The sequence below is a fragment of the Rattus norvegicus genome, chromosome 10, assembly GCF_036323735.1.
Source record: "Rattus norvegicus strain BN/NHsdMcwi chromosome 10, GRCr8, whole genome shotgun sequence".
Taxonomy (NCBI): domain Eukaryota; kingdom Metazoa; phylum Chordata; class Mammalia; order Rodentia; family Muridae; genus Rattus; species Rattus norvegicus.
Window position 1 is genome coordinate 92,102,646 of NC_086028.1, and position 22,668 is coordinate 92,125,313.

Here is a 22,668-nt window from a genome sequence, read left to right on the forward strand (position 1 = left end):
ATTCTTTTTGTTTTGTTATTTGTTGCTGTTTGTATTTTATCCAGACGGGATACTCTGCCCTGGAACTCCCTCTGTAAACCAGCCTGGCCTTGAACTCAGAGATCCACCTGCCTCTGCATAAGAGGTTCTTACCTAAGAGTTCATTGCTGGGGCAAGAAGATGTCAGTGGGCAGCACAGACTTAGCAGACCCCGAGGGGGTTTCTGAATGTTTGAGTTAGAAGATATTTCACAGACACCACCAACCTATCACAGCTCTTACCTTCCCAAGATTCACTCTCTGCCTACTTTATAGATAGTAGTTCCTATGCCAGGGTCACTCTGTCCATCTGTCTGCTGAGACCAGAGCCAGGGAGCCCTGCAGTGGTGCTTTCCATTACAACAGAACAAAGAACGGTCCAGGCTGGAGTCTGGCCAGTGTGAACTCCAGAGAAACCAAGAGAGGCAGACCCTAAGATCCAGGAAGTCCCGAAAATATCTGTAGAGTCTGAGTGTTAGCAGAGAGATGAAGGTGAGTTGAGCATTAGACTCGGGTTAACCCTTAAAGTGACTGTAGCCCACACAAGCAGGTGGCCGGAGCTGGGGCGGGGCAAGACTGAGGAGATGGTCTCCATTTCCAAATGCCAGGAACCTGAAATGATTTTTTTTCTTTTTTTTCCTTTTTTTTTTTTTCTTTTTTTCGGAGCTGGGGACCGAACCCAGGGCCTTGTGCTTGCTAGGCAAGCGCTCTACCACTGTGCTAAATCCCCAACCCCGATTTTTTTTTATTAATTAATTAACTGGCTTGGCTTAGTAGCTCTGACTGGTCTGGAATGTTTTTTTTTTTTTTTTTTTTTGGTTCTTTTTTTCGGAGCTGGGGACCGAACCCAGGGCCTTGCGCTTCCTAGGTAAGCGCTCTACCACTGAGCTAAATCCCCAGCCCCCTGAAATGTTTTTATAGACCCTTTTGGACTTGAACCCACAGAGATCTCCCTCCTGAGTACTGGAATTAAAGGTGAACTCCATCATGCCTGGCTTATTTAATTATTCTTTTAAAAAAAAATTTTTTTTTTTGGTTCTTTTTTTCGGAGCTGGGGACCGAACCCAGGGCCTTGCGCTTCCTAGGTAAGCGCTCTACCACTGAGCTAAATCCCCAGCCCCTAAAATTTTTATCTCTTTGTTTTGCTTTTCAAGATTGGATTTCTCTGTGTGGCTATGGCTGTCTGTATTCCAGGCTGCCCTCTGCCTCGGGAACACTGGCATTAAAGGTGTGGGCCACCACCGCCATTTTTTTTTTGTTTTTTTACTTAATTTGGGTGTCGAGGTGCACTGTGCCACCATGCTCATCTGGAAGTCGGAGGACAACTTTCGGGGTTCAGTTTCTCCTTCCACCACGTGAATCACGGGGTTCAAACTCAGGCTGTCGGGCTTGGTAATGGTGGGTGCCTTGACCCACTGACCACCTTGCCAGTGCAACCCTGGGACTCTTTAAGTGTCGTGCTTATAAGAGAGCTTAAACCGGCTGGTCCAGTCTCTTTGACAGGTGAAAAGGCTCAGCGTGGCCAAACTCACAGACAGGGTATGGTGTGGTGGGGCCAAACTCACAGAATTGGCGGTGACCAAGGGCTGGGGCAGGCAGCACGTGGGGATGGAGTTATTGGTTAAGGAACTGGGAAGACTGAGGGTTGGGAGATGGATGGTGGGAACTCTGCCTGCCCAACAGTCTAAAAGGACAGAAAGGACACTACATTAGCCACCTGACTACTCGGAAACGGTTACCACATTAAGTTTTAGGTCCACTTTATAACCGTACGGGAAAAGAAGGTAAGCATAGAGTCTAACAAGACTTCAACAGTCGCACCTCCCATGGCCTACAAGCTCCCTCCCGCTCCTTTAGGACCCTCCCCCAAATCTCTCCATGGGGTCCCTTCCCAAGGCTGCTCCTGGAGGCTGGCCGGCCCAAGCCCTTCTGCTTATCTAGGGGAGTGGCCTTCCTTTGAACCTCTCAGAGGAAAGGGGGTTTCAGAGCCAAATCTCCTCCCCATGAGCCATTTCCCCAAACAGGCTACTCTGGGGTGCCACTGAAGATAGCAAGGACCGTGAGAGGGGAGCGTCCCTTCCCTACACCCAGTCAGATACCAGCAGCTCACATCCACCTTCCTTCTGCAGCCCTCTGCGCACACAGTGCATTTCTGGATTTTCTCTCTCAGCTGTCCCTGTTAGTCCAGGATGCCTGGGGGGTGAGAGACCCTAGGTGCAGAATCCATGCCAGCCAATCATAGGACCCACAGATTGACTCTTATACCGGAGTCCCCAGGCAGCCTCCACCAACATTGTATGGGTGGTTAGAAATGTAAATTCTGGGCTGGAGAGATGGCTCTTCCCGAGGTCCTGAGTTCAAATCCCGGCAACCACATGGTGGCTCACAACCATCTGTAATGAGATCTGATGCCCTCTTCTGGTGTGTCTGAAGACAGCTACAGTGTACTCATATATAATAAATAAATAAAATATTTAAAAAAAAAAGAAATGTAAATTCTTCCACTGAAGGACTCAGGCATTCAGGGAATCTGAGTTTTAACAGATCTTGAGAACCTGGAATCTAGGCCACCCCCTCATTTCACAAAGATGACTATGCTGGTTTTGGAACCAACGTGGTACAAGCTAGAGTCCTTTGGGAAGAGGGATGCTCGGCTGAAACAATGATCCCATCGGATGGCCAATAGGTAAGTATTTTCTTGATTAATGATTGAGTAAGTGCTCAGTCCACTGTGGGTGGTGTCAACCCTAGGCATGCAGTATGGGTCCTATACGAAAAGAGGCAGAACAAGATATGAGGAGTAAGCCAGTAAGCAGGACTCTTCCATGGCTTCTGCATCAGCTCCTGCCTCTGGGTTCCTGCCCTGTCCTGACTTCCCTCGGTGATGGAACTGTGGTGTGGAAATATAAGCCAAACAAACCCTCCCCAATCCAGTTGCTTTTAGTCATAATGTTTATCCCAGTATTAGAAACCCCAACTAAGACAGTTATGGAAGTCTTGGAATGTTTCATGGCTTGACCAAGACCACCAGGGCCACCACGGTCAAACAAATGCTGATTTTTTTTTTTGGCTCTACCCCAAGAATGCTGATTTTAACGTCTGTAGTAGGTCGAATTGGATTCTCCAATGGGTCTGGTGATGACATGACCCCATATCAAGACAGATGAGCAGTGAAGAACGTGAGAATTACGAGGACAATCTGCCCCATCAGATAGCCACCCTCCCTGCTTTCTTAGGCAGTCAAAGATCTGTTTCATTTTTCTTGTCTGTGTGTCTCTTTTTCTTTCCTCCTCTTTGCAAATTTAAATTTAGGTGTTTTTTTTTTTCCTACTCTATGTGCATGGTTGCTTTGTCTGTGTGTGTGTACATGCATGTGTGCACATGTGTGCGTGCGTGCGTGTGTGTGTGTGTGTGTACTACATGCATTTCTAGTACCTCTGGAGACGAGAAGAGTGTCAGATTCCGTGCAACTGAAGTAAAAAATGGCTGCGAGCCACCATGTAGGAGCTGGCAATTGAACCCCATCCTCTGCAAGAGGATCCCGTGTTCTTAGCCCCTGAGCATTCTCTCCAGCCTCTCTTTTCTCTCTTTCTCTCCCTCCCTCCATCTTTTAAAGACGACCTCTCTCTCTCACGTAGCCAACCTATCCTTGATAAATAGGCAATGGCCGCCAAAGCTTGCTTTTCCAGCTCTACCCCCTGTGCTGGGATTCCAGGCCTGTACCACCAAGTTCAGTATCCTGTCCTTTCTGTACACATTTATTGTTAAGCAGTTACATAACCCTCCCTCCCCCATCTTCTGCCTGAGTCACTCCTCGATGAGATTTCTTCCGCATGTAAATCAACCCAGTCTGCTTTTCCCTTGCTGGTCTGTCTCATTTGCAAGGCCTCAAGCAGGAACCCAGAAGTACAAGAGGAAAAACTGTCCTGTCAGCTTCTTCCCTCTAACCAAAGACAGTGCAGTTGGGAATGTGGAGTCTAGCTCTGTGATCCTGGGCAAGTGGCTTACGCTGTCTGTGCCTCTGTATTCTTAAGGGTGGTAGGATGGACAGAGTCAGACCCTAATATAAGAGCTGATGCTCTGCCAGGAAGTGGTGTCTCACACCTTTAATCCCAGCACTTAGAAGGCAGAACCAGGTGGATCTCTAAGTTTGAGGCCAGCCTGGTCTACAGAGCGAGTTCCAGGACAGCCAGGGCTACACAGAGAAACCCTGTCTCAAAAAACAAAAAGGAAAAAGAGTGAATACCCTTCTTGGCTTTTCCCCAACCCTCTGCCCACTCTCAGGGCCCCACTAGTGGTTCTAGCACGGGCCCTCCCACTCTGAGAATCAGGGGCCCCTCACTCACTAGGGTCGACCTTCCGGATTTCACTGTACACCGTCTCTGTGGCTCTCGTTCCCAGAGCTGGAAAGGGAACCAGGCACAGGTCAGTAGCTGCCTTGGAGCCCCAGGCTAGCCTACTGCTTTATCTACCCGCCACCCAGCACTGCCCTGTCCAGAAGCATCACAGAGCATATCATCCCCCTGCTTCAGAAGTTCAGACCTAACCAAAGGCTGCCTGAGATAGCCTGCAGATAGAGTTTTCTTAGCTGGCTGCCTTTGGTGTCATTGGTGTCAACATTTAGGCTCACTACAGATCCTCAGCAAAGCATGCTGGGATCTGTCCTAGCATTATTTGTTTGATTGCACTGTTTTTTGTTTGTTTGTTTTGTTACTGTTGCTTGAGACAGTTTTATGTAGGCCAGGCTGGCCTTAAAATTTGCCGTATAGGGGTTGGGGATTTAGCTCAGTGGTAGAGCGCTTGCCTAGGAAGCGCAAGGCCCTGGGTTCGATCCCCAGCTCCGAAAAAAAAAGAACCCCCCAAAAAAAATTTTTTTTTTTTTTGCCGTATAGCCCAGGCTGGCCTTGAACTCCTGATCCTCCAGCTTTTACCTCCCAAGTCCTGGGATTACAGACCTGCCTGTACCATTACAACTCAGTACACTGGTGTTTTTAGAGCTCTGCACGGTCTTGAACCTGTAGCCAGTCTCATAATTCTCTGGGCTAGACTTTCAGGAGAGAAGACAAGGCTCTCTGTTTACTTCATATTGAAATTATGTTCAAGGGTGGGCTTATTCCTGTGTTGTGTGCACTCACACAGAGTATGCACACACACTATACATCATGTATCTCATGTATGCACACTTGTGCACAGTATCCAGACTCACTCACACAGGGAATGCATTCATCTATATGCACACATACATCCAGAGACCCCGAGGAAGCAGGACGAAGCCAGAACACATCCTAAATCTCTTTGCACAGCTAGATGGGTTTGGGCTAGCTTCCTCCTCTGCCTGTCTCCCCCAGATAGCCTGAGATGTCCTGCCACATGCTGTCCTCATTGCAGATGCGTGGGGCCCCACATGGGTGTCAACTATACTAAAGATACTTTCTCACTCTGCCGGGACGCCACTCCCACAGTGACCTCTTCCTTTCTCTGGACCCTGAGCCCTTCCATTGCTGACACCTTCCTTCCTCTTATACCCCACTTCCCCAAGACTCTGAGCAAGCATCACTCCCACAGTCACATGCATTTATACCCCCAATATTGCATTCTCTGTGCCCTAAGCACTTACATGGACTCTTGTGACCCCACAGCAGTTTGGTTACATTTACCCAAAGCATCTGTACTTTCTTTGTTCCCACTGTTGTCTGCTCTTGTGGAGTCCCAAGGTCTCGTAGAGCAAAGGCCCAGCTTATGCCCCACCCCACCCCACCCCACCCCACTGCTCAGACTTCAAAGTCTTCCAGGGATCCTAGCAGGGATGACGAAAGAAAGCACCAGTCTATGCCCTGAAGCACCACGAGACCCATTCAACAACTGTACACATCTCCTATGTGTCCTCAACCAAGGAAGAAAATGTGGATCTGGTTCTAGCTTCCAGCTGCTCTAGGGAAGACAGATGTGCAAAGGGTTAATGAGCTGAAGATGTGGTTCAGGGGCACCGCTCTAGCTCAGCATGTGTAAGGCTCTGGGTTCAAGCCCCAGTACAAGCAAACAAACAAACAACAAATACCACAGGGCCGGGACATGGCTCAGTGGCAGAGAGCATTTGATGCACAAACACAAAAACTTGATCTGGAATCCTGAACTCAAACCCCAGACAATCTGGGGCATAGCTGTAGGCACCTCGAACCCCGGCAATATGAGGAGCAGAGATAGGAGGGCTGACTGCTGGGGCTTGCCAGCCTAGATCCAAGATCAGCGGGAGACTGCCTCAAGAGAATAAGGTAGTGAGTGACAGAGCATGCCACCTGACATAGATCAGAGTCTGTGACTTCTGCATGTGCTCAGAGACATGGGTACCCTAACCCCCCCCCCCCACACACACACACACGCTCACACACACAGCTAAAAATAATTGTGTGATGACTGCTACAGGATGCGGTCCATAGGAAGCATGGCTAGCTTTTCTTCCCCCCACCCTAACATGGAGAGCTAGAACAGAAAGGGGATGAATTGGGATGTCGGTGAGGCTGCTGGACGGAGGTGATCTGGACATCTTGTGAGCTCCACTGTCCCAGGTATCTCTCTGGTCTCCTCTGCAACACTGTAATATTCTCTGGACCTCAGTAGCTCCACTCTGTGCCTACCTCAAGTCAGGCAGGGCTGGCTTCCACTTCTAGATTGAGCTGTGCCCATGGTCTACGGTTGCCCCGGTTTTGCTCAGCTCAGTAAAGGGGGTGGGGAGCAGGGTGCAGCTGCTCACTGCCCTTCCCCCTCTTGTGTCCCCTTGGCAGCAGCTGCCCCTTAATGACTAGCCCAGGCCAGGAGGCTGTTTGTCTCTGCTGTCAGAGGTGTTTCCTGATGGGTCTCTATTTTGGTTTCTGTTTTTCTCCGGGTAACAGAGAAAGAGATGGCTTCAACGTCATGGGGTTTTCCCAGGAATTAGCCTCAGAGCAAACAGACATCGAATTGGGATTTAATGAGTTCCTTCCCGCCCTGCTCCATCCCCAGTGACCACTTGGTTAGCTGCCAGCCAGAGTTAGATCTGGACACGGTCCCCGTAACCTCCTCCAACTTCGATGGATGAGAGACCTTGAGAACAGGGGACTGGGCTGGCAGGCACCACTTCATGTTTAGTCATCACTGGCCTTGAACCCATGAAGCCCTTCTCTCTTCACCTAGCAATGCCCTTGTCCCCTGCTTAGGGGAGGACAGGGGCCAGCACCAGGGGTCCAGATCTGGTTCCTCAGTGTCCTTCTGCAACGAGGAGGACGCAGGGATAAGTAAACACAACTTGTATCCCCTGAAGTTCCTCTTGCCACCCAAATAACCTTTATTCTCGAATTTTTCCCAGAACCCTGGCTGAGCACCCCACAACTTGTGCAAGCTGGGAAATGTGACCGATAGCGCGGCTGCAAGGGACAGCTGCAGAATCTAGGGAGGGAAGCCAGAGGCAATTGCCACGGCCCCACCCTATTCTAGGAACTGCCACACTTCCTCTATTCAATCCCTCCAAACCCTCAAGAAAGCAAGAGAACAGCAGATACAAGGACACGCTCCCAACGAAAGGGAAATGCGGCCTTTCCCAGGGGCAGCGGTGCTTCCTTCTCTCTTTGGTGTTCTTAAGTCCCAGGGCAAACACGTGTGCTCCCATGCACACCCCTCAGATGTTTGCCTCCCCAGACCCAGGACAGCACCACTGTGGGAGGATCAATACATCTGGGTGTCAGAGCCCAGGGTGACAGGGGATTTGAGGACTTGGTCCCCTGGGCCTTCCTGTTTGTTTTCACCAGTCACAGTAAGGTGCAGCGGGTCCAGAACAGAAAGGAAGATGTGGGCCGCTCTGATCTCGTCATCCTACCCTCATGCTAACACCTTCCCTTCCCTCTAACCTCACTAACATTTAGGAAGAGGGAAACTGTTGCCTGGGTTGCCAAGCCCAGGATGAAGTGATCCGAGGATATCCCAAGCCCAGGCTGGACCAGTGACAGCTGGTACTCAGCACTCTGCAGTATCCTGTCACAGCCTACACAGGCTTGCCTCTGAGCTCCAAACCCCCGTGCTTCCTCCTCTTGGGTGTCTCACCGGCATCTCAGACTTAACCCAGCCAGACCAGATCGCATCCTCAAACACCACAGCCACCCATGAAGTTACTCCAGCAAGACATGTGGGGACTCTGGTTCCCCAATCCTGACCACGGGCTGTGATGAGTCTCAAAAGTACACCTAGACACCATCCATCGCCTGCACACACTGTCTCTTGTACGGTGAGAGCACACCTGTCTGTAGGGCTAGTCTTATTCTTCCTCAGGCCGTTTCCTCGCTGGTCCTGAGTTTGTTTTTATATACTTATACATGTTGGTGCGTGTGTATGTATGTATGTGAGTGTATGTATGTATGTATGTATGTTATCTGTGCATGTGGTTGCATGTGTTGGGAGGATTGTGTATGCACATATATGGAGGTCTAAGAAGACTGGAAGTGTGTGTGTGTGTGCACATTCCTAGGCTTTTCTTTTTTTGTTTGTTTTGCTCTGTTCTGTTTGTTCGTTTTATTGTATTGTGTTTCACCTTTTTTTTTTTTAACAGATGCCTGTTTGTTTCTTTTTCTTTCTTTTTTTTTTTTTTTTGGTTCTTTTTTTCGGAGCTGGGGACCGAACCAGGGCCTTGTGCTTCCTAGGCAAGCGCTCTACCACTGAGCTAAATCTCCAACCCCGCCTGTTTGTTTTCTAATGAGAGAAAGAAGGGGTGTGGATTTGGTTGGTCTAGCTAGCCAGCTTGCTCTGGGAGGCCCGTATCTACTTTCTGAGGAATACTAGAATTACAGGAAGGCCATCACACACACTCAGTATTTACGTGGGTTCTTGAGACCTAAACTCTAGTCCTTACACTGGCAAGATAAGGGCTCTCTATCCACTGGGCTCCCTGCCTAGTCCCTAAGGATTTTTTTTTTAAAAAAGGAACTCAGAACCAGCCCTTTCCCAGTCTGAAGCCTCCGGGAATGTTTCCTTATTCATTTCATAAATAGGACTGCGATCCTTGGGGCCCCATGTGCTCCAGCGTTACCCTGTCTGCCTAACTTCATGCCTTTTCTGTCTCTGCAGACACATAAGTCTCCTTTCAGATACTTGTGACATAGGGTCTCATGTAGCTCAGGATGGCCTTGAACTCTTGGTCCTCCTGTCACACAGCCAAGCTTAGGGATTGAGTGTGGGTATGCACCACACACCCTGCTCTTCTTTTTAAAGATTTATTTATTAATTCTATATAAGTACACTGCCACTGTCTTCAGATACGCCAAGAGAGGGCCTCAGATCCCATTACAGATGGTTATGAGCCACCATGTGGTTGCTGGGATTTGAACTTAGGACTTCTGGAAGAGCAGTCAGTGCTCTTAACCGATCTCCAGCCCCACCTAGCTCCTTTTTTTCCCCAGACGATTCTACTTTCAATCCTGATGCCCATCCCCTCTTTAGTTTTCCCAGCTCCCCTCTTAGACTGCACACACGCCAGGGAGGGAACATCCATGCCCTTGTGTCTCGCACAGTGGCTGGCACCATTATGCCTTTGTCATTGTTAGCTACCAAAATAAGTCAAACACTTCACTATAAAATAAAAAAAGACAAGAGCAGCAGGCCTTCCACGCTCCCCACCCCTCAGGTCCAGTCAGCACACCACCGACGCCCATATAACAAAACACACCTCTGGAGACTGTTCTGACAGACAGCATGGGGACGGGCCAGTGGGGTAGCACAGAACAGCACAGGACATGTCCCCTGACTGGAACGTTTCACACATATAACTGCTGACGTGGTACTTGGAACCATGCTCAGTAAGAGACGGAGGAGAAAACCCAGAACTTGTCCTAAATCACCGAGCAAGAGGTGGCTTCAGGACGCCATCACCGTGTGGTTCCAGCTAATGTTTGGCAGGTTCAGCCTGGAAAACTGCCCGGGGTTGCCTGGCTGAGAACACAGCACACAGCCTCAATGAAGAGGGAGACAGAGGGCGGCAGTCCTAAGGAGCTTCGCCCAAGGGCCAGAAGGCTTGGGATGGCTACTTCCTTTGAAGCATACAGGAGCCTAAAGGTGGGGCCATGGTGGAGAAGGGTTGGGAGATGTGCATGGTTTCTGGTGCTCAAATCGGCTCAGATCCATGTTTAGGTATATGCTGTAACCTACGACTGTGAGTCTGTCTCCCAGCACTGAATCAGATGGGGACTTACAGACAGCTTGCCCGTGCGTGCCCACACACCCAACAAAAAAACTCAGGCACAGATCCCATGGCACGCGGCAAGGAGGACTCTAGTCTTTCCCCTAACATCCCTCTAATGAGGAAAGTCCTCTGTGATGGGTAATCTCCAATTTGACTGGATTTAGAATTGCCGAGGAAGATTTACCTCTAGGCATGTCCGTGAGGGGGCGCAAAACTGGGTTAACTGAGGTGAAAAGTGCCACCCTAGAGGTGGTTGGCCACCGTGTCATGGGCTGCAGTTCCGGGCTGCTTAAACAGGACAAATGTAGCTGAGTCCCAGAATCCATTGCTTTCCCTGGACCCGGTATCTAAAAGCCTGTCTTAGTTATCATACTTCCCGTGCCACTAAGAAGTAACTGCATTGCCTCCAATGGTAAAGCAAATGAACATCTCCTCCCTTAAATGGAAGTCTTGTCAGGCATCTGGTCACAGCAATAAAGTAAGTAGCATATACATCATCCACCACCATCCTCACCACCACCAGCACCACCACTACCACCATCACCACCACCATCCTCACCACCAGCACCACCACCAGCACCACCACCATCACCACCACCACCACCATCATCATCACCACCACCACCAGCAGCACCATCATCATCATCACCACCACCACCACCACCATCATCATCACCACCACCACCAGCAGCACCATCATCATCACCACCACCACCACCACCACCACCACCACCATCATCATCATCACCACCACCACCAGCAGCACCATCATCATCATCACCACCACCAGCAGCACCACCATCATCATCACCACCACCACCATCATCATTGTTTGTGTGTGGTAGTGGTAGGTGCTCTGTGCAAACGTGAGTGCAATCCCTGCAGATACCAGAAGAGTATGCTGGACGCCTCTGGAGCTAGAGTTACAGGTGGTTGTGAACCACCCAATATGGATGCTGGGAACAGAACTCAGGTTCTCTGGTAAAACTGGGCTCTTAGCCACTGAGCCAGCTCTCCAGCCCCATGTTCCCTACTTTAAACATGCATTGGATTGACACATGTTTGGGCCCACACTGGCAACTGTTCTAGGAACACAGTGCATCTGGGCAGGGGCTGGCCTTTGAAAGAAGGCCTGGACACTGGGCGGGGGATGGGGAGAGGCGGCTCCCAAAGACTCTTCCAGAAATGACACCTCCGCTTTTGGTCCCTGCCTGGCCCTCAGAGAGCGCTCAGGATACAGTCACAATTTTATAGCTCCAGACTTAGGCGTATCTAGTAGGTCTGCAGACCACCTCTCCTCTGTGAGACCATTCTGACTGTACACGCGTCTCCTGCGGTGTCTACACCCAAGCCCAGAGCCTAACGTGGGCTCTGCTCACTGGTGAGGGCTGCTTACCTTGGTGAGGCTCAAGGGAGGACACTTCCACTTCTGTGTACTCCACATCCATGTTCTGGGAGTCTGTTAAAGGAATCACAGCGCCCGCCGTGAGTTTAGATAGCACCTCCTCTGAAGGCATCGAACTGCACTGAAGACCTTTATTCCAGTCAGCGGACACCGAGCATACCCTCTCTGACTTGTACAGTGTGGGAGGACTTTCTTTCTTTCTTTAAAGATTTATTTATTTTATGTATGAGTACACTGTAGCTGTCTTCAGACACACCAGAAGAAGGCATCGGATCCCATTACAGATGGTTGTGAGCCACCATGTGGTTGCTGGGATTTGAACTCAGGACCTCTTGAAGAGCAGTCAGTGCTCTTAACCACTGAGCTATCTTTCCAGTCCCAGCCTCTTAGTGTTTCAAGAAAATGAGGCATTCTGAGTAACAAAATCTCCAGGCTCTGTGGAGACACCCAGGAAGCTATTTTGTTATCAACTCTGGCCTTTGCTGCTGCTGCTGTTCTCCGTGTCTGGGGTCCCAGGAGAACAGGAGAGGGTGTCAGATCCTCTGGGACTAGCATTACAGATAATTGTGAGCCATTCACTGTACGGGAGCTGAAGCTGTATCCTCTGACAGCGCAGTCAATGCTTAATAACCGAGCTTTCTCTCCAGCCCTATTGCTGTTTCTTGAGACAGGGCTGTGGAGAGCTTTTGGGGCTGCCTTCTAGGAATCTGGCAGGAATTTGACATTGGGCTAGGACAGGAAACAGGCTCATGGTGAATTCAGCTAAGGAACGTGTTCTTTGTATCTTGATGTGTCTTGTTAAGACTCTGAATACAGTAATCATAGAACCTTTGTTTATGCTTTCTGTGTTCCTTAACTACTCTATTTATGCCTTAGGATCAATCATATTCTTTGTATGTTCCTAGAATAATATAAAGTCAGACTGAAAAAAAAAAAACCTGCTACAGCCTCAGCACTGGCTGAGTCTTGTTACAATGTTGTCTAATTGTCTTTTTCTTTTCAATCCTTATTCCCTCTCTTGAGATCCTGTTGACTGACTGAACTGGCTTGGTCACAGGGTCACACATATGCCAGGGCAGCCTGGAACTTGCTACACAGCCAAGGGTAGCCTTGAATATGGTCTTCCTGCCTCAGCCTCCTGAGTGCTGAGATTACAGATGTGTTTGTGTCTGCATTGTTTTAAGACCTCACAGAATCAGGGGTTCTTGCTTGCAGCTAAAACAGATGGTGTAGCCAAAGAGACTTCAGGAGCAGGCTGGGAGTTTCAGTTCTCAAGAGGGCAGCACAGAATAGAAAAGACCTTTAAGAAAGGATTTAAGCCAATTCCTCTGAGCTTTAGGCAGAAGTAAACTGTCTGTTGTCTTAAAAAAAACATTCTTAAAAATCTCCATGTCAGCTACCCAAGAGAAACTTCTCCTACAGCATTCTGAATGCCAAGAAAGCTTTTGTTGTTTGTTTGTTTTTTTAGGTATGACAGCTCATTTCTACTTAGTTAGGAGGCGTGGCCATTCGGATCACGGCTAACATCTTTGGAGAAAAAAACCCAGCCACCTACACTTTACCATTAGGCACATGTAGACAGGGCCTCTAAGAGGGGCTGGAAATTATCCAGCCACCTCAGAGTTTACGTTTTCTTTTTTTCTGTGGCTATTTATGTATGTATTTATTTATTTTGGAAGACAGGATCTTACTACTTATGATGTAGTTCTAGCTAGCCTAGACTCTATGTAAGCCACCTGCCTCTGGCTTCTGAGTGTTGGGATTAAAGGTGTGTGTCACCACGCATAGCTGCCTGCGATTTTTCTTTTAATGTCAAAGTTTCTGGTACAATATTTAAATAATTACCTTTATTTTGATTTATGGGTTTTACTGCATCAATTCCAGAAACATCATCATAACCTGGTTGAAAAATAACAGGATGAGTGACAATAAGAATTAGTTTCTTGTAAGTGTGTGTATGTGTGTGTGTGTTCTCACCCATGCATGTGAGTGAGTGCATGTGTGTAAATGTGTTCTCACCCATGCATGTATATATGTGTTCTCACCCAAGCATGTGAGTGTGAGTGCATGTGTGTAAATGTGTTCTCACCCATGCATGTATATATGTGTTCTCACCCATGCATGTGAGCGTGAGTGCATGTGTGTAAATGTGTTCTCACCCATGCATGTGTGTGTTCTCACCTATGTGTGAGTGTGTGAATGCATGAGAGCATGTGTGTGCTCTAACCCATGCATGTGTGTATGCACATGCATGTGTTCTCACCCATGCATGTGTGTGCTCTCACTTATGTGTGAGTGCATGAGAGCATGTGTGTGTATTCTCACCCATGCATGTATGTGTGTTCTCACCTATGTGTGAGTGCATGAGAGCATGTGTGTGCATTCTCACCCATGCTTGTGTGTGAGTGCATGAGAGCTTGTGTGTGCATTCTCACCCATGCACGTGTGTGCTCTTACCCATGCATATGTGTGTGAGTGCATGAGTGAGTGCTTGTGTATGTGCTTTCACTCATGCACATGTGCATGTGCAGGAGTGTTCGTGTGCTCGAGTGCCAGAGGCTGATGTGATAGCTGGTGTCACATGTCTTCCTCTCTCACTCTCCACTGTAGTTTTGGAGGCGGAGTCTCTGTGAACCTGGAACTTGCTGACTCAGCTGGACTAGCTCATGATGGAGCCCACAGGGTATGATCATTCCTTCCACCTCCCCCAGCACTGGGGTTATAGGTGCTTGCTGCCACATATGACGTTTACATGGGTGCCGGGGAATCAGACCCAAGTCCTCATGCTCACACAGCAAACACTTTACCATCTCCCAGCCCTCCTATAACTTCTAAAACCTCGAGCACTGCTAAGAAGGCAAAGTCTGATTTCTTCAGTCCAGGTGACAAACACCTTTGCCTCTGGCCCTGGGTCTCCTCCTTCGTCTCACTGTGCTGTGTGTGAGCTTTTCCTGCCTAGAAAGCACGGCTTCAGAGGGGCACTTTCATTTCAGAGTTATTCGGAATTCAGAATGGCTTGATGTGAGTGAACTGATTAAAAATTAAGCTTCTTTCTAGAAGGGACCAGTCACTAAAAACACTTTTTAGTGAAGTCAGCTTTCACTAAAAGCTGGTGGTTAGCTGACACTCTCTGGTTAGGGAAGTGGGTTGATGAGATATGGTTTAAAGAATAACAGTGTCTCTGAACTATGGCGTGAGTGTCCATATGGAGAATGAAGTGTGGGGCTCGCTCGCCCTTGCCCTGAATGTGTGAGGCCTTGGATCAACCCCAAGACTATAAAACAAACAAACATTTTAGCATATTCTTTGCCTTAAGAAACTGTTATATATATATATATATATATATATATATATATATATATATATATATATATATATGTAAGATATTATAACTACTATTCTTCAGGAACACATGATTCTCTAATGTGTGTCTGAGGTAATTAGCATTATTATTCAAATTGTTTGTTTTTAATTGCTTGCTTTGAGACAAGGTATTTGAGATGTAGCCTTAACTGGCCTTGGAACTCACTATATAGACCAAGATGGACTCCAGTTTGTGGTGATCCTTCTGTATCCACCCTGAGTGCTGAGATGTTAGGCATGAACCACCATACCTGCCTCTGAGTGACTTTCTTACAGACTCAAGGGTCCTGAGACTCACTGGGCAGCCTCACTCCACTGAGGCCTGCACTAGAGTGACATCTCACGCCTTTAATCCCAGCATTCGGGAGGCAGAGGCAGGTAGATCTCTGTGAGTTCTAGACCAGCCTGGTTTACAGAGTGAGTTCCAGGACAGCCAGGGGTAAACAGAGAAATCCCGTCTCTGGGATTAAAAAAAAAAAAAGAAAAAGAAAAAGAGAAAGAAAGGATATCTTAGCACTTCTCAAAATTCTCTCTGCCAAGAGCAGAATGCCCCCCCCCCCTCTCTGTGGCAAGGTTAAGTGAAGTGGTGGAAATCCCATCCGAGATGTGTTACTGAAGATTTAATTTGATTGAATTTAATATCTGGTTTCCATCTCCCAAGCCACCTAGTTATTTTGGCAACAAGCAGTAGGGTCAGTCTCTATTTATCATCCCAAAGCAGGGAAGGGAGAAGCGGAAAAGGTCCCACCTTTCCTTTCTGTTTGGTTGTGTATCAACTTACCTCCCCATGATTGGTTAGCTACGTACCACTGCCGAAGCCAGGGCTTCCCTTCTACCTCAACCCTACCTTATACTTTGAGCTGGTAAAACCTTTTTTTTTTAATTGTTTTTTATGATTTTTTTTATTTATTATTATATATGAGTACACTGTAGCTGTCTTCAGACACACCAGAAGAGGGCATTGGATACCTTTACAGGTGGCTGTGAGCCACCATGTGGTTGCTGGGAATTGAACTCAGGACGTGTGGAAGAGCAGTCGTCGCTCTTAACCGCTGAGCCATCTCTCCAGCCCAAAACCTTCTGTAATTAAAGGAAGCCTTGGCTTTACTTACCGTAATGGCTGTTGGTTTCCACACTGGGCTCAGAAACCTTCTCACTGTTGGAGTTCAGAAGTGGGACTGCTGGCCTTCACGTGTAAATTAAAAAGGAAAGAGAAAAATATGTAATAATATTCTTCCCCCAAGCCAACAAAACCGTCAAAGGAAGATCCCCGAGAAAACAAGAAATACGCCCATTACACACTTGGAATCACAGCCCTGGGGAGGCTGGGGCAGGAGAATGGCTGTGAATTTGAGACCAGCCAGGGCTACACAATAAGACCCAAAAAGCTAGTCATGGTACCACGTGCCTGTCATCCCAGCCCTTGGGAGGTAGAGGCAAGAGGATCAGGAATTTAAGGCTACCCTGAGCAAAAACGAGGTTTTTAAATTTCAGGGGTGTGTGGGTGTCCATAATGTACGGTACCTGAGGAGGTTGGGCCATCTCTCTAGCTTGGTAAAAGCATTTCTTTAAAAAAAAAGGGGGGGGGCTGGGGATTTAGCTCAGTGGTAGAGCGCTTGCCTAGGAAGCGCAAGGGTTCGGTCCCCAGCTCCGGGGAAAAAAAAAAAAAAGAAAGAAAAAAAAACTCTATTATTCTAAGTATGTAATGTAGTTGGCAATCTTCCACTGAGACAGACAGACAGACAGAAACAACACACACACACACACACACACACACACACACACACACACACCCATTATACCCAAGGCCCTTATTCTTTAGGAGTTTGCTAAGAATCTCCAACAACTTCCTAACAGCCGCTCTCGGCTTACAGACAAACCCATCCCTGCCCTCAGAGAATCTACCCTCTCTTACAGGGACACTGACCTGGACATCTCCACGGGCTTCTGCTTGGCTTTAAAAAAGAAAGGAAAATCCAGGTCATATAAGTATACAGGACAGTGACGATCTTTCCCTTGACTCTCCTAAAACCTAAATACCCAATAAAGGAGAGAAGAGGAACTGGGGTGTAGCTCAGGCTAGACCCTCTTCCCACAAATGTATATGGCATATGGTACAAGATCATGGCACAAGTGCACACAGTATGTGCGTGCGTGCGTGCGTGCGTGCGTGCGTGCGTGCGTGCGTGCGCGCGCGCGCGCGTCCCACATGGGATGCACACCAAGAAATAGCTTCTTCTGACTAGACCGAGTATAAGGTCACCCAGATCCCCCTGGTTGGCTTGCCCAATTAGTCAAGTACCCGTGTTCATGAGCAGCAAAAGCTTCGCACCCACCAAAGCCAGGACCTTGAGTTGCCAACTGACATCCCATAAGGAGAACTCATGGTGCTCCCTCAGTCTCCTCGGGGATGCCTCACAGACATGGCCGGTTTCCGGGAAGAGCAATCTGCAGATAGGCACTCACCCTTGGCTTTCCTCAGGAAGTAGTATTTGGCTGCAACTATCAAGGCGGCAATGACCACTCCAATGACAACGACTGCAATGAGCCCTTTCTTCCACGGAGCAAGAAAGACTGGAAGTCGGGGAGAAAACAAAAGGAAGCACACATTTTCCCCCCTCCTAGCAAGAAGTAACAGCAGACTGAAGCAGCAGTTCTGACCTCCTTGTAAGTGGTATCTTGCTTTGGTGTCTGCCTGTGAGAGCTTCTGTAGCCAGCCTGTGAGGTGGTGGTGGCTTCTGCTAGAAGCCAAGGTCAGCTATGGTCTTCAAGGAGGTACCAAACCAATTTTGCTGAGGCCTTGCTCCATTTAGGGTGGCCTCTCCATCCTCCTCCTTCTCTACAGGACTCTCCCATTCAAGGGCACAGTTAAGACTCCCGTCAACGTGTCTGTGTTTGGGTATAGGTCCCTCATGGATAGATATTTAACCCACGGTATGAGTCAGCTGATAGCTCTCTATCCGATACTTAGAATTGGAACTGGATAAAATATTTTCAGTCCTTTTCCACTCAAGTTAGTAGGTTTCTGCCAATTGTAACTAATCAGACACCGGTCCCTTAGCTCTCTCAAATGAGCTAGTCTCCACTCCTCTCCCTTTTACCAGGAATGCATGCTTTTTGCCCCTTGGAAGCCCCCATACCCGGCCTCTGGTGGGGCCTGGACTCACCTCTGACTGTTAGAGGGCCGCTTCGGAGACTGGTCACAATGCTGGCTCTGTTGAACGCTGTACAATAGTACTGGCCTTCCTGCTCCTTGCTAGTTTGTTCATGGTGCCAAAACACTTGGGTGTCATTCACGGTTTCTTCGTGGAAGGGTCTGCCCTCCTTTTCTTTGTAAAACTGAAACGTGACAGGGCCAGTCCCCTCTTTCACAGAGCACCGAAGCACCATTTCATCTCCAGACTGTACATCGTTACCCGACAGGATGGAGATCGTAACTTCATCCACCGGGGCTGGAAAGCAAGCCATGGATTAGCCCGGAGAAGAGAAGGACGAAGCAAGTTAGAGGTGCACACCCGTAATCCCGGCACTCGGGGGTTGCATGCCGAAGGATCTCGTGTTCCAAGCCAGAATGCAACATAGAGACTCGGTCACAAAGAACCCAAGAGGAAGAGGGAGGGAGAGAAGAAACATAGAATGGCCACTTTTTCTCGTCAGCTTCTCTTCCAGCCTAAGATTTCAACCCTCTTCTCCCCACTTCCACTGATTAGACCAGAAGGGCAGTAACAGACACCGCCTGTCCCCATTCACTGATGAAAGGCAAGATGCTAGGGGCACGCACCTCCCACCTTGAGCATGACTGGCCACTCCCCAGAACAGCAAGACTGACTTGTATTCTCTCTTGGGAGTTTTGAGTACATGGGCATATATGTATGTATGTATGCATGTGTGTGTGTGTGTGTGTGTGTGTGTGTGTGTGTGTGTGTGTGTATTTGAACGATTTCTCTCTGCCTTTCTGCTTACAACGCTGTGTGGCACATGGGCTGGAGAGAAGGCTCAGTGGTTAGGAGCTCTGGCTGCTCTTCCAGAGAACCCCGCCGAGGTTCAATTCCTAGCAACCACATGGCTGTTCACAACCATCTGTAACTCCAGTTCCAGAGGACAGGACACCCTCAGGCAGATATATATGCAGGGAAAACACCAATGCACATGAAATAAAGAAGAATTTTTAAAAAGGTGTGTGGCACTTACCCCTGGTTTTCTTTTTCCTGTGTGCTTTTAAAGCCTCATCTCCCATTTCTTTGCTCTCCCTCAAGTCTGCCTTCCAACCCCCTGGGTTTGTTACCGTTTACGGTTACCATTGTTCATCATGTCTTTTGAGACAAGATCTCACTATGTATCTCTGGCTGGCCTCGAACTCACAGAGATCTGCCTGCCTCACCCTCTTAAGGGCTGGGAATTAAAGGTGTGCATAACCATGTTTGTTTTGTTTTGAGACAGGGTCTCATCGAGCTGGCCATGAACGCCAGATGTTAGCCTCCAAAATCCTGGGATGACAGGATGTGGCACCATCCACAGATACCCATCTGCTTCTGAAACTCCATTGCTACTTCTAGTTTCAAAGAAGCTGGAAAAGTCCCTTGATCCTCAGACCATGATCCTAAAGAGGAATTTCAGTGGAAAAGGTCATTCCTTCTTAACACGGTTTTCCAGTCTCGGCCCCGTCTAGCCTGAGCATTGCCCGGCTTCACCGCTGCTGACACGGCTTCACTACCTGTGCTGTCTCTGAGGCTGATTCTCCTCCCTTGCTAGCTGCTGCCTTCTCTTTCTCTACTTATTTTGACAGTGAAATATGGGTCTGGGCTTTCTGGAAAGTTGGTCCTCAGTCTTCCAACTCCACTCTTTTTTTTTTTTAAATAACATTTTGACTTATTTATTCTGTGTGTACATGGAACTCTGAGAACAATTTATGGAAGTCTGTCTTTCCACCAAGTAGGATCCAGGGGATTGAACTCAGGTCATTAGTCTGAGCCGGCACCTCTCTACCTGCTAAGCCATCTCACTAGCTCCTCCATTGACTTAAAGACTTTACCTCTATGCTCAGTTTTTATTTCTGAGCATTGAACCCTAAACAGAAGTTTCCTGTCCAGACAGCTTCCAGGAAGCTCACAGCTCCTTTCCCACCTGGAAGTTCAGAGAGACAAATTCTTTTTTTTTTTTTTTTTTTTGGTTCTTTTTTTCGGAGCTGGGGACCGAACCCAGGGCCTTGCGCTTCCTAGGTAAGCGCTCTACCACTGTGCTAAATCCCCAGCCCCCAGAGAGACAAATTCTGACTCCCACTGTGCCACCATTTATTCAGCAACACTCTTCTTTTAAGATTTCTTTATTTATTAATTATGTATGAGTACACTATCGCTGTCTTCAGGCACATGAGAAGAGGGCATCAGATCCCATTACAGATGGTTGTGAGACACCATGTGGTTGCTGGAATTGAACTCAGGACCTCTGGAAGAGCAGTCAGTGCTCTTAACCCCAGAGGCATCTCTCCAGCCCCTATAAACTACGTGTTGACGACACAGAGTTGTTAAGCAAAAGTTGCCAAAGGACAGAGGAGAAGGTGGATTGAGAGTTATAGTGGGATTCAGAGCAGCAGAAGCCACCCAAAGGTACAAGTCAGATGCTTGAGAAAAGATTTCCAACCCCAAGACTGTGGTGAGAAACCCAGGCTAACGTCAGCGGTTTCCACGAGCCCGTGGTCTGTAGCAAGGCCTGTGGCAGGTTTCATGTTGACTCGGATGTTCCACCAAGGCCAACAGGAGGAAATACTTGTGGCCTGCATGTCTTGGAAGTGCTTTTCTCTTCATCTGAAAAGGCCCCCAAACCAAAGAAGCCCAACTACACAATACCAGTAGTTCCTTAAGTCCAGCCACCTTCCCTTTTCAGGGGGTTCGACTGTCACTTGAAAGGTAAAAGGGGTTACAATGGCCACAGCAAGAACCCCCAGATATTCCCCAGACCCACTGTCTGGGGCTCGGTCTTGCTTTGATACGTATCTGCTCTGGGACGCACAGGTAGCACGCATCCCTGTTATCCCCACAGTCCTTAACCTTGAGCCCCGCCTTTACCTCTCACAATATAGCCACTTACCTATTACCTTGACCCTCAGGATCTCGCTGCGCACCTCGGGGTGAGAGTGGCAATTATCCACTATACACTGGTATTCCATGTCTCTGGTGGGCTTGTCTGTGAATGTCACTGGGTCATTGGAGTTCTTCTGGACGGTCTGGAAGTTGCTCTTTGCTCTTAGGAGGCGGTAAGTGATGGGCGCAGTCCCATTTACTGACTGGCAGCTGATACCTATGATTTGTCCTTTTATGATCTCAAATTTGGCATCATGAAAAATCCGGGGTTTGGAGAGCATTTCTAGAACAACAGAGAAAAATCCAAATGAAGTGGAAGCAACCACCCAACCCAGGACCTTCCTTCTGAAAACTCTGAGCTTGGCTTTCCCCATTGAGATTATGATTTCAAATGCCTGCCTGTCTGCCCGTCTTATCCGTCTCATAAGATAAGACTCATTTGACCTGAGTGTCAAATGAGTGTCTATAGGTATGTGCATGTGATAACAAGGGAGAAAAAGAACTGCTGTAGATAGATGGGGATGTAGCCCAGTGGTAGAGCACTTGCCCTAGCATGTATAAAGTCTTGAGTTCAATTCCCAGCACGAGAAAAGTGGAGGCAGGAAGAATTTTGTATATTTGTACATATATATTTTTTTAAAATGTAACTTTTTGGTTTTGGCTTTTTTTTTTTTAAAGACAGGGTTTCTTTGTAGAACCCTCAACGTCCTGGAACTAGCTCTGTATACCAGGCTAGCCACGAACTCACGGAGATCTGCCTGCCTCTGTAGCCCGAGTGCTGGGATTAAAGGAGTTTGCCACTATGGCCCGGCTTAAAACATCTAATTTTTATAAGAAAAATAACGATATAATATCTGGGTGTCGTGGAGCATGCCTTCAGTTCCACACCTGGGAGGGCAGGCGGAAAAACGGCAAGTTTGGGGCTAGCCTGAGCTACATGGTATAACCCTGTCCTGTCTCCAAAGGAGGAGAGAAACAGGAGAAGAGTGTGGGAAAGGAAGAGGAGGAAGTGATGAAAGAAGAAAGGAGGTGGAAGACCCAGGAATGGTGGTTCATGCCGGCCTGTAGGTCCACCATCCAGGTATGGTGGCTTGTGCATGACGTGGGTGCTGGGAACTGAACCCAGGTCCTTTGCAAGAGCAGCCAGTGCCTGTAACCACGGAGCCATCTCTTTAGATGCCTTGTGCATTTGTTTTTTGAGATAGGGCCCTGCCCTATAACCCAGGTTGGTCTTGAGCTCGCAACAATCCTCCAGCCTCACTCACTGGTGGGATTAATGGCATGTACCACCAACACCTAACTAGAGTCTTCTTTTTTTTTTTTTTTTTGGTTCTTTTTTTCGGGGCTGGGGACCGAACCCAGGGCCTTGCGCTTCCTAGGCAAGCGCTCTACCACTGAGCTAAATCCCCAACCCCTAGAGTCTTCTTTTTTTAATAATTTTTTTTTTTAATGTCAGGAGTCAGGGAGGATTGAGAGAGGCTATCACTATGTATCCCAGGCTAGTCTTGATCTCAGGACAATCCCTGTCTCAGCTTCCTGGGTGTCAGGATTATGGGTATGCCGCATGCCTTCTAAACAGGTCTTGGATAAACACAGACGTCT

The 22,668-nt window shown here is 48.2% G+C and overlaps 1 protein-coding gene across 9 annotated transcripts in view; it reads right to left on the bottom strand.

Annotated features, from left to right (window-relative positions):
• The window catches only part of Pecam1 (platelet and endothelial cell adhesion molecule 1), a 61,740-nt gene that overhangs the window by 12,383 nt on the left and 26,689 nt on the right, over nucleotides 1-22,668 (bottom strand). For 3 of the 9 annotated variants that reach the window (XM_039085775.2, XM_039085774.2, XM_039085778.2), the window contains 8 exons: nucleotides 21,074-21,349; nucleotides 18,154-18,438; nucleotides 17,453-17,560; nucleotides 16,914-16,941; nucleotides 16,099-16,172; nucleotides 13,469-13,522; nucleotides 11,615-11,677; nucleotides 4,364-4,420 (listed from right to left, as the gene is read on the bottom strand). In XM_039085775.2, coding sequence (XP_038941703.1) covers nucleotides 4,364-4,420; nucleotides 11,615-11,677; nucleotides 13,469-13,522; nucleotides 16,099-16,172; nucleotides 16,914-16,941; nucleotides 17,453-17,560; nucleotides 18,154-18,438; nucleotides 21,074-21,349 — 945 coding nt within the window. 9 annotated transcript variants of the gene reach the window in all.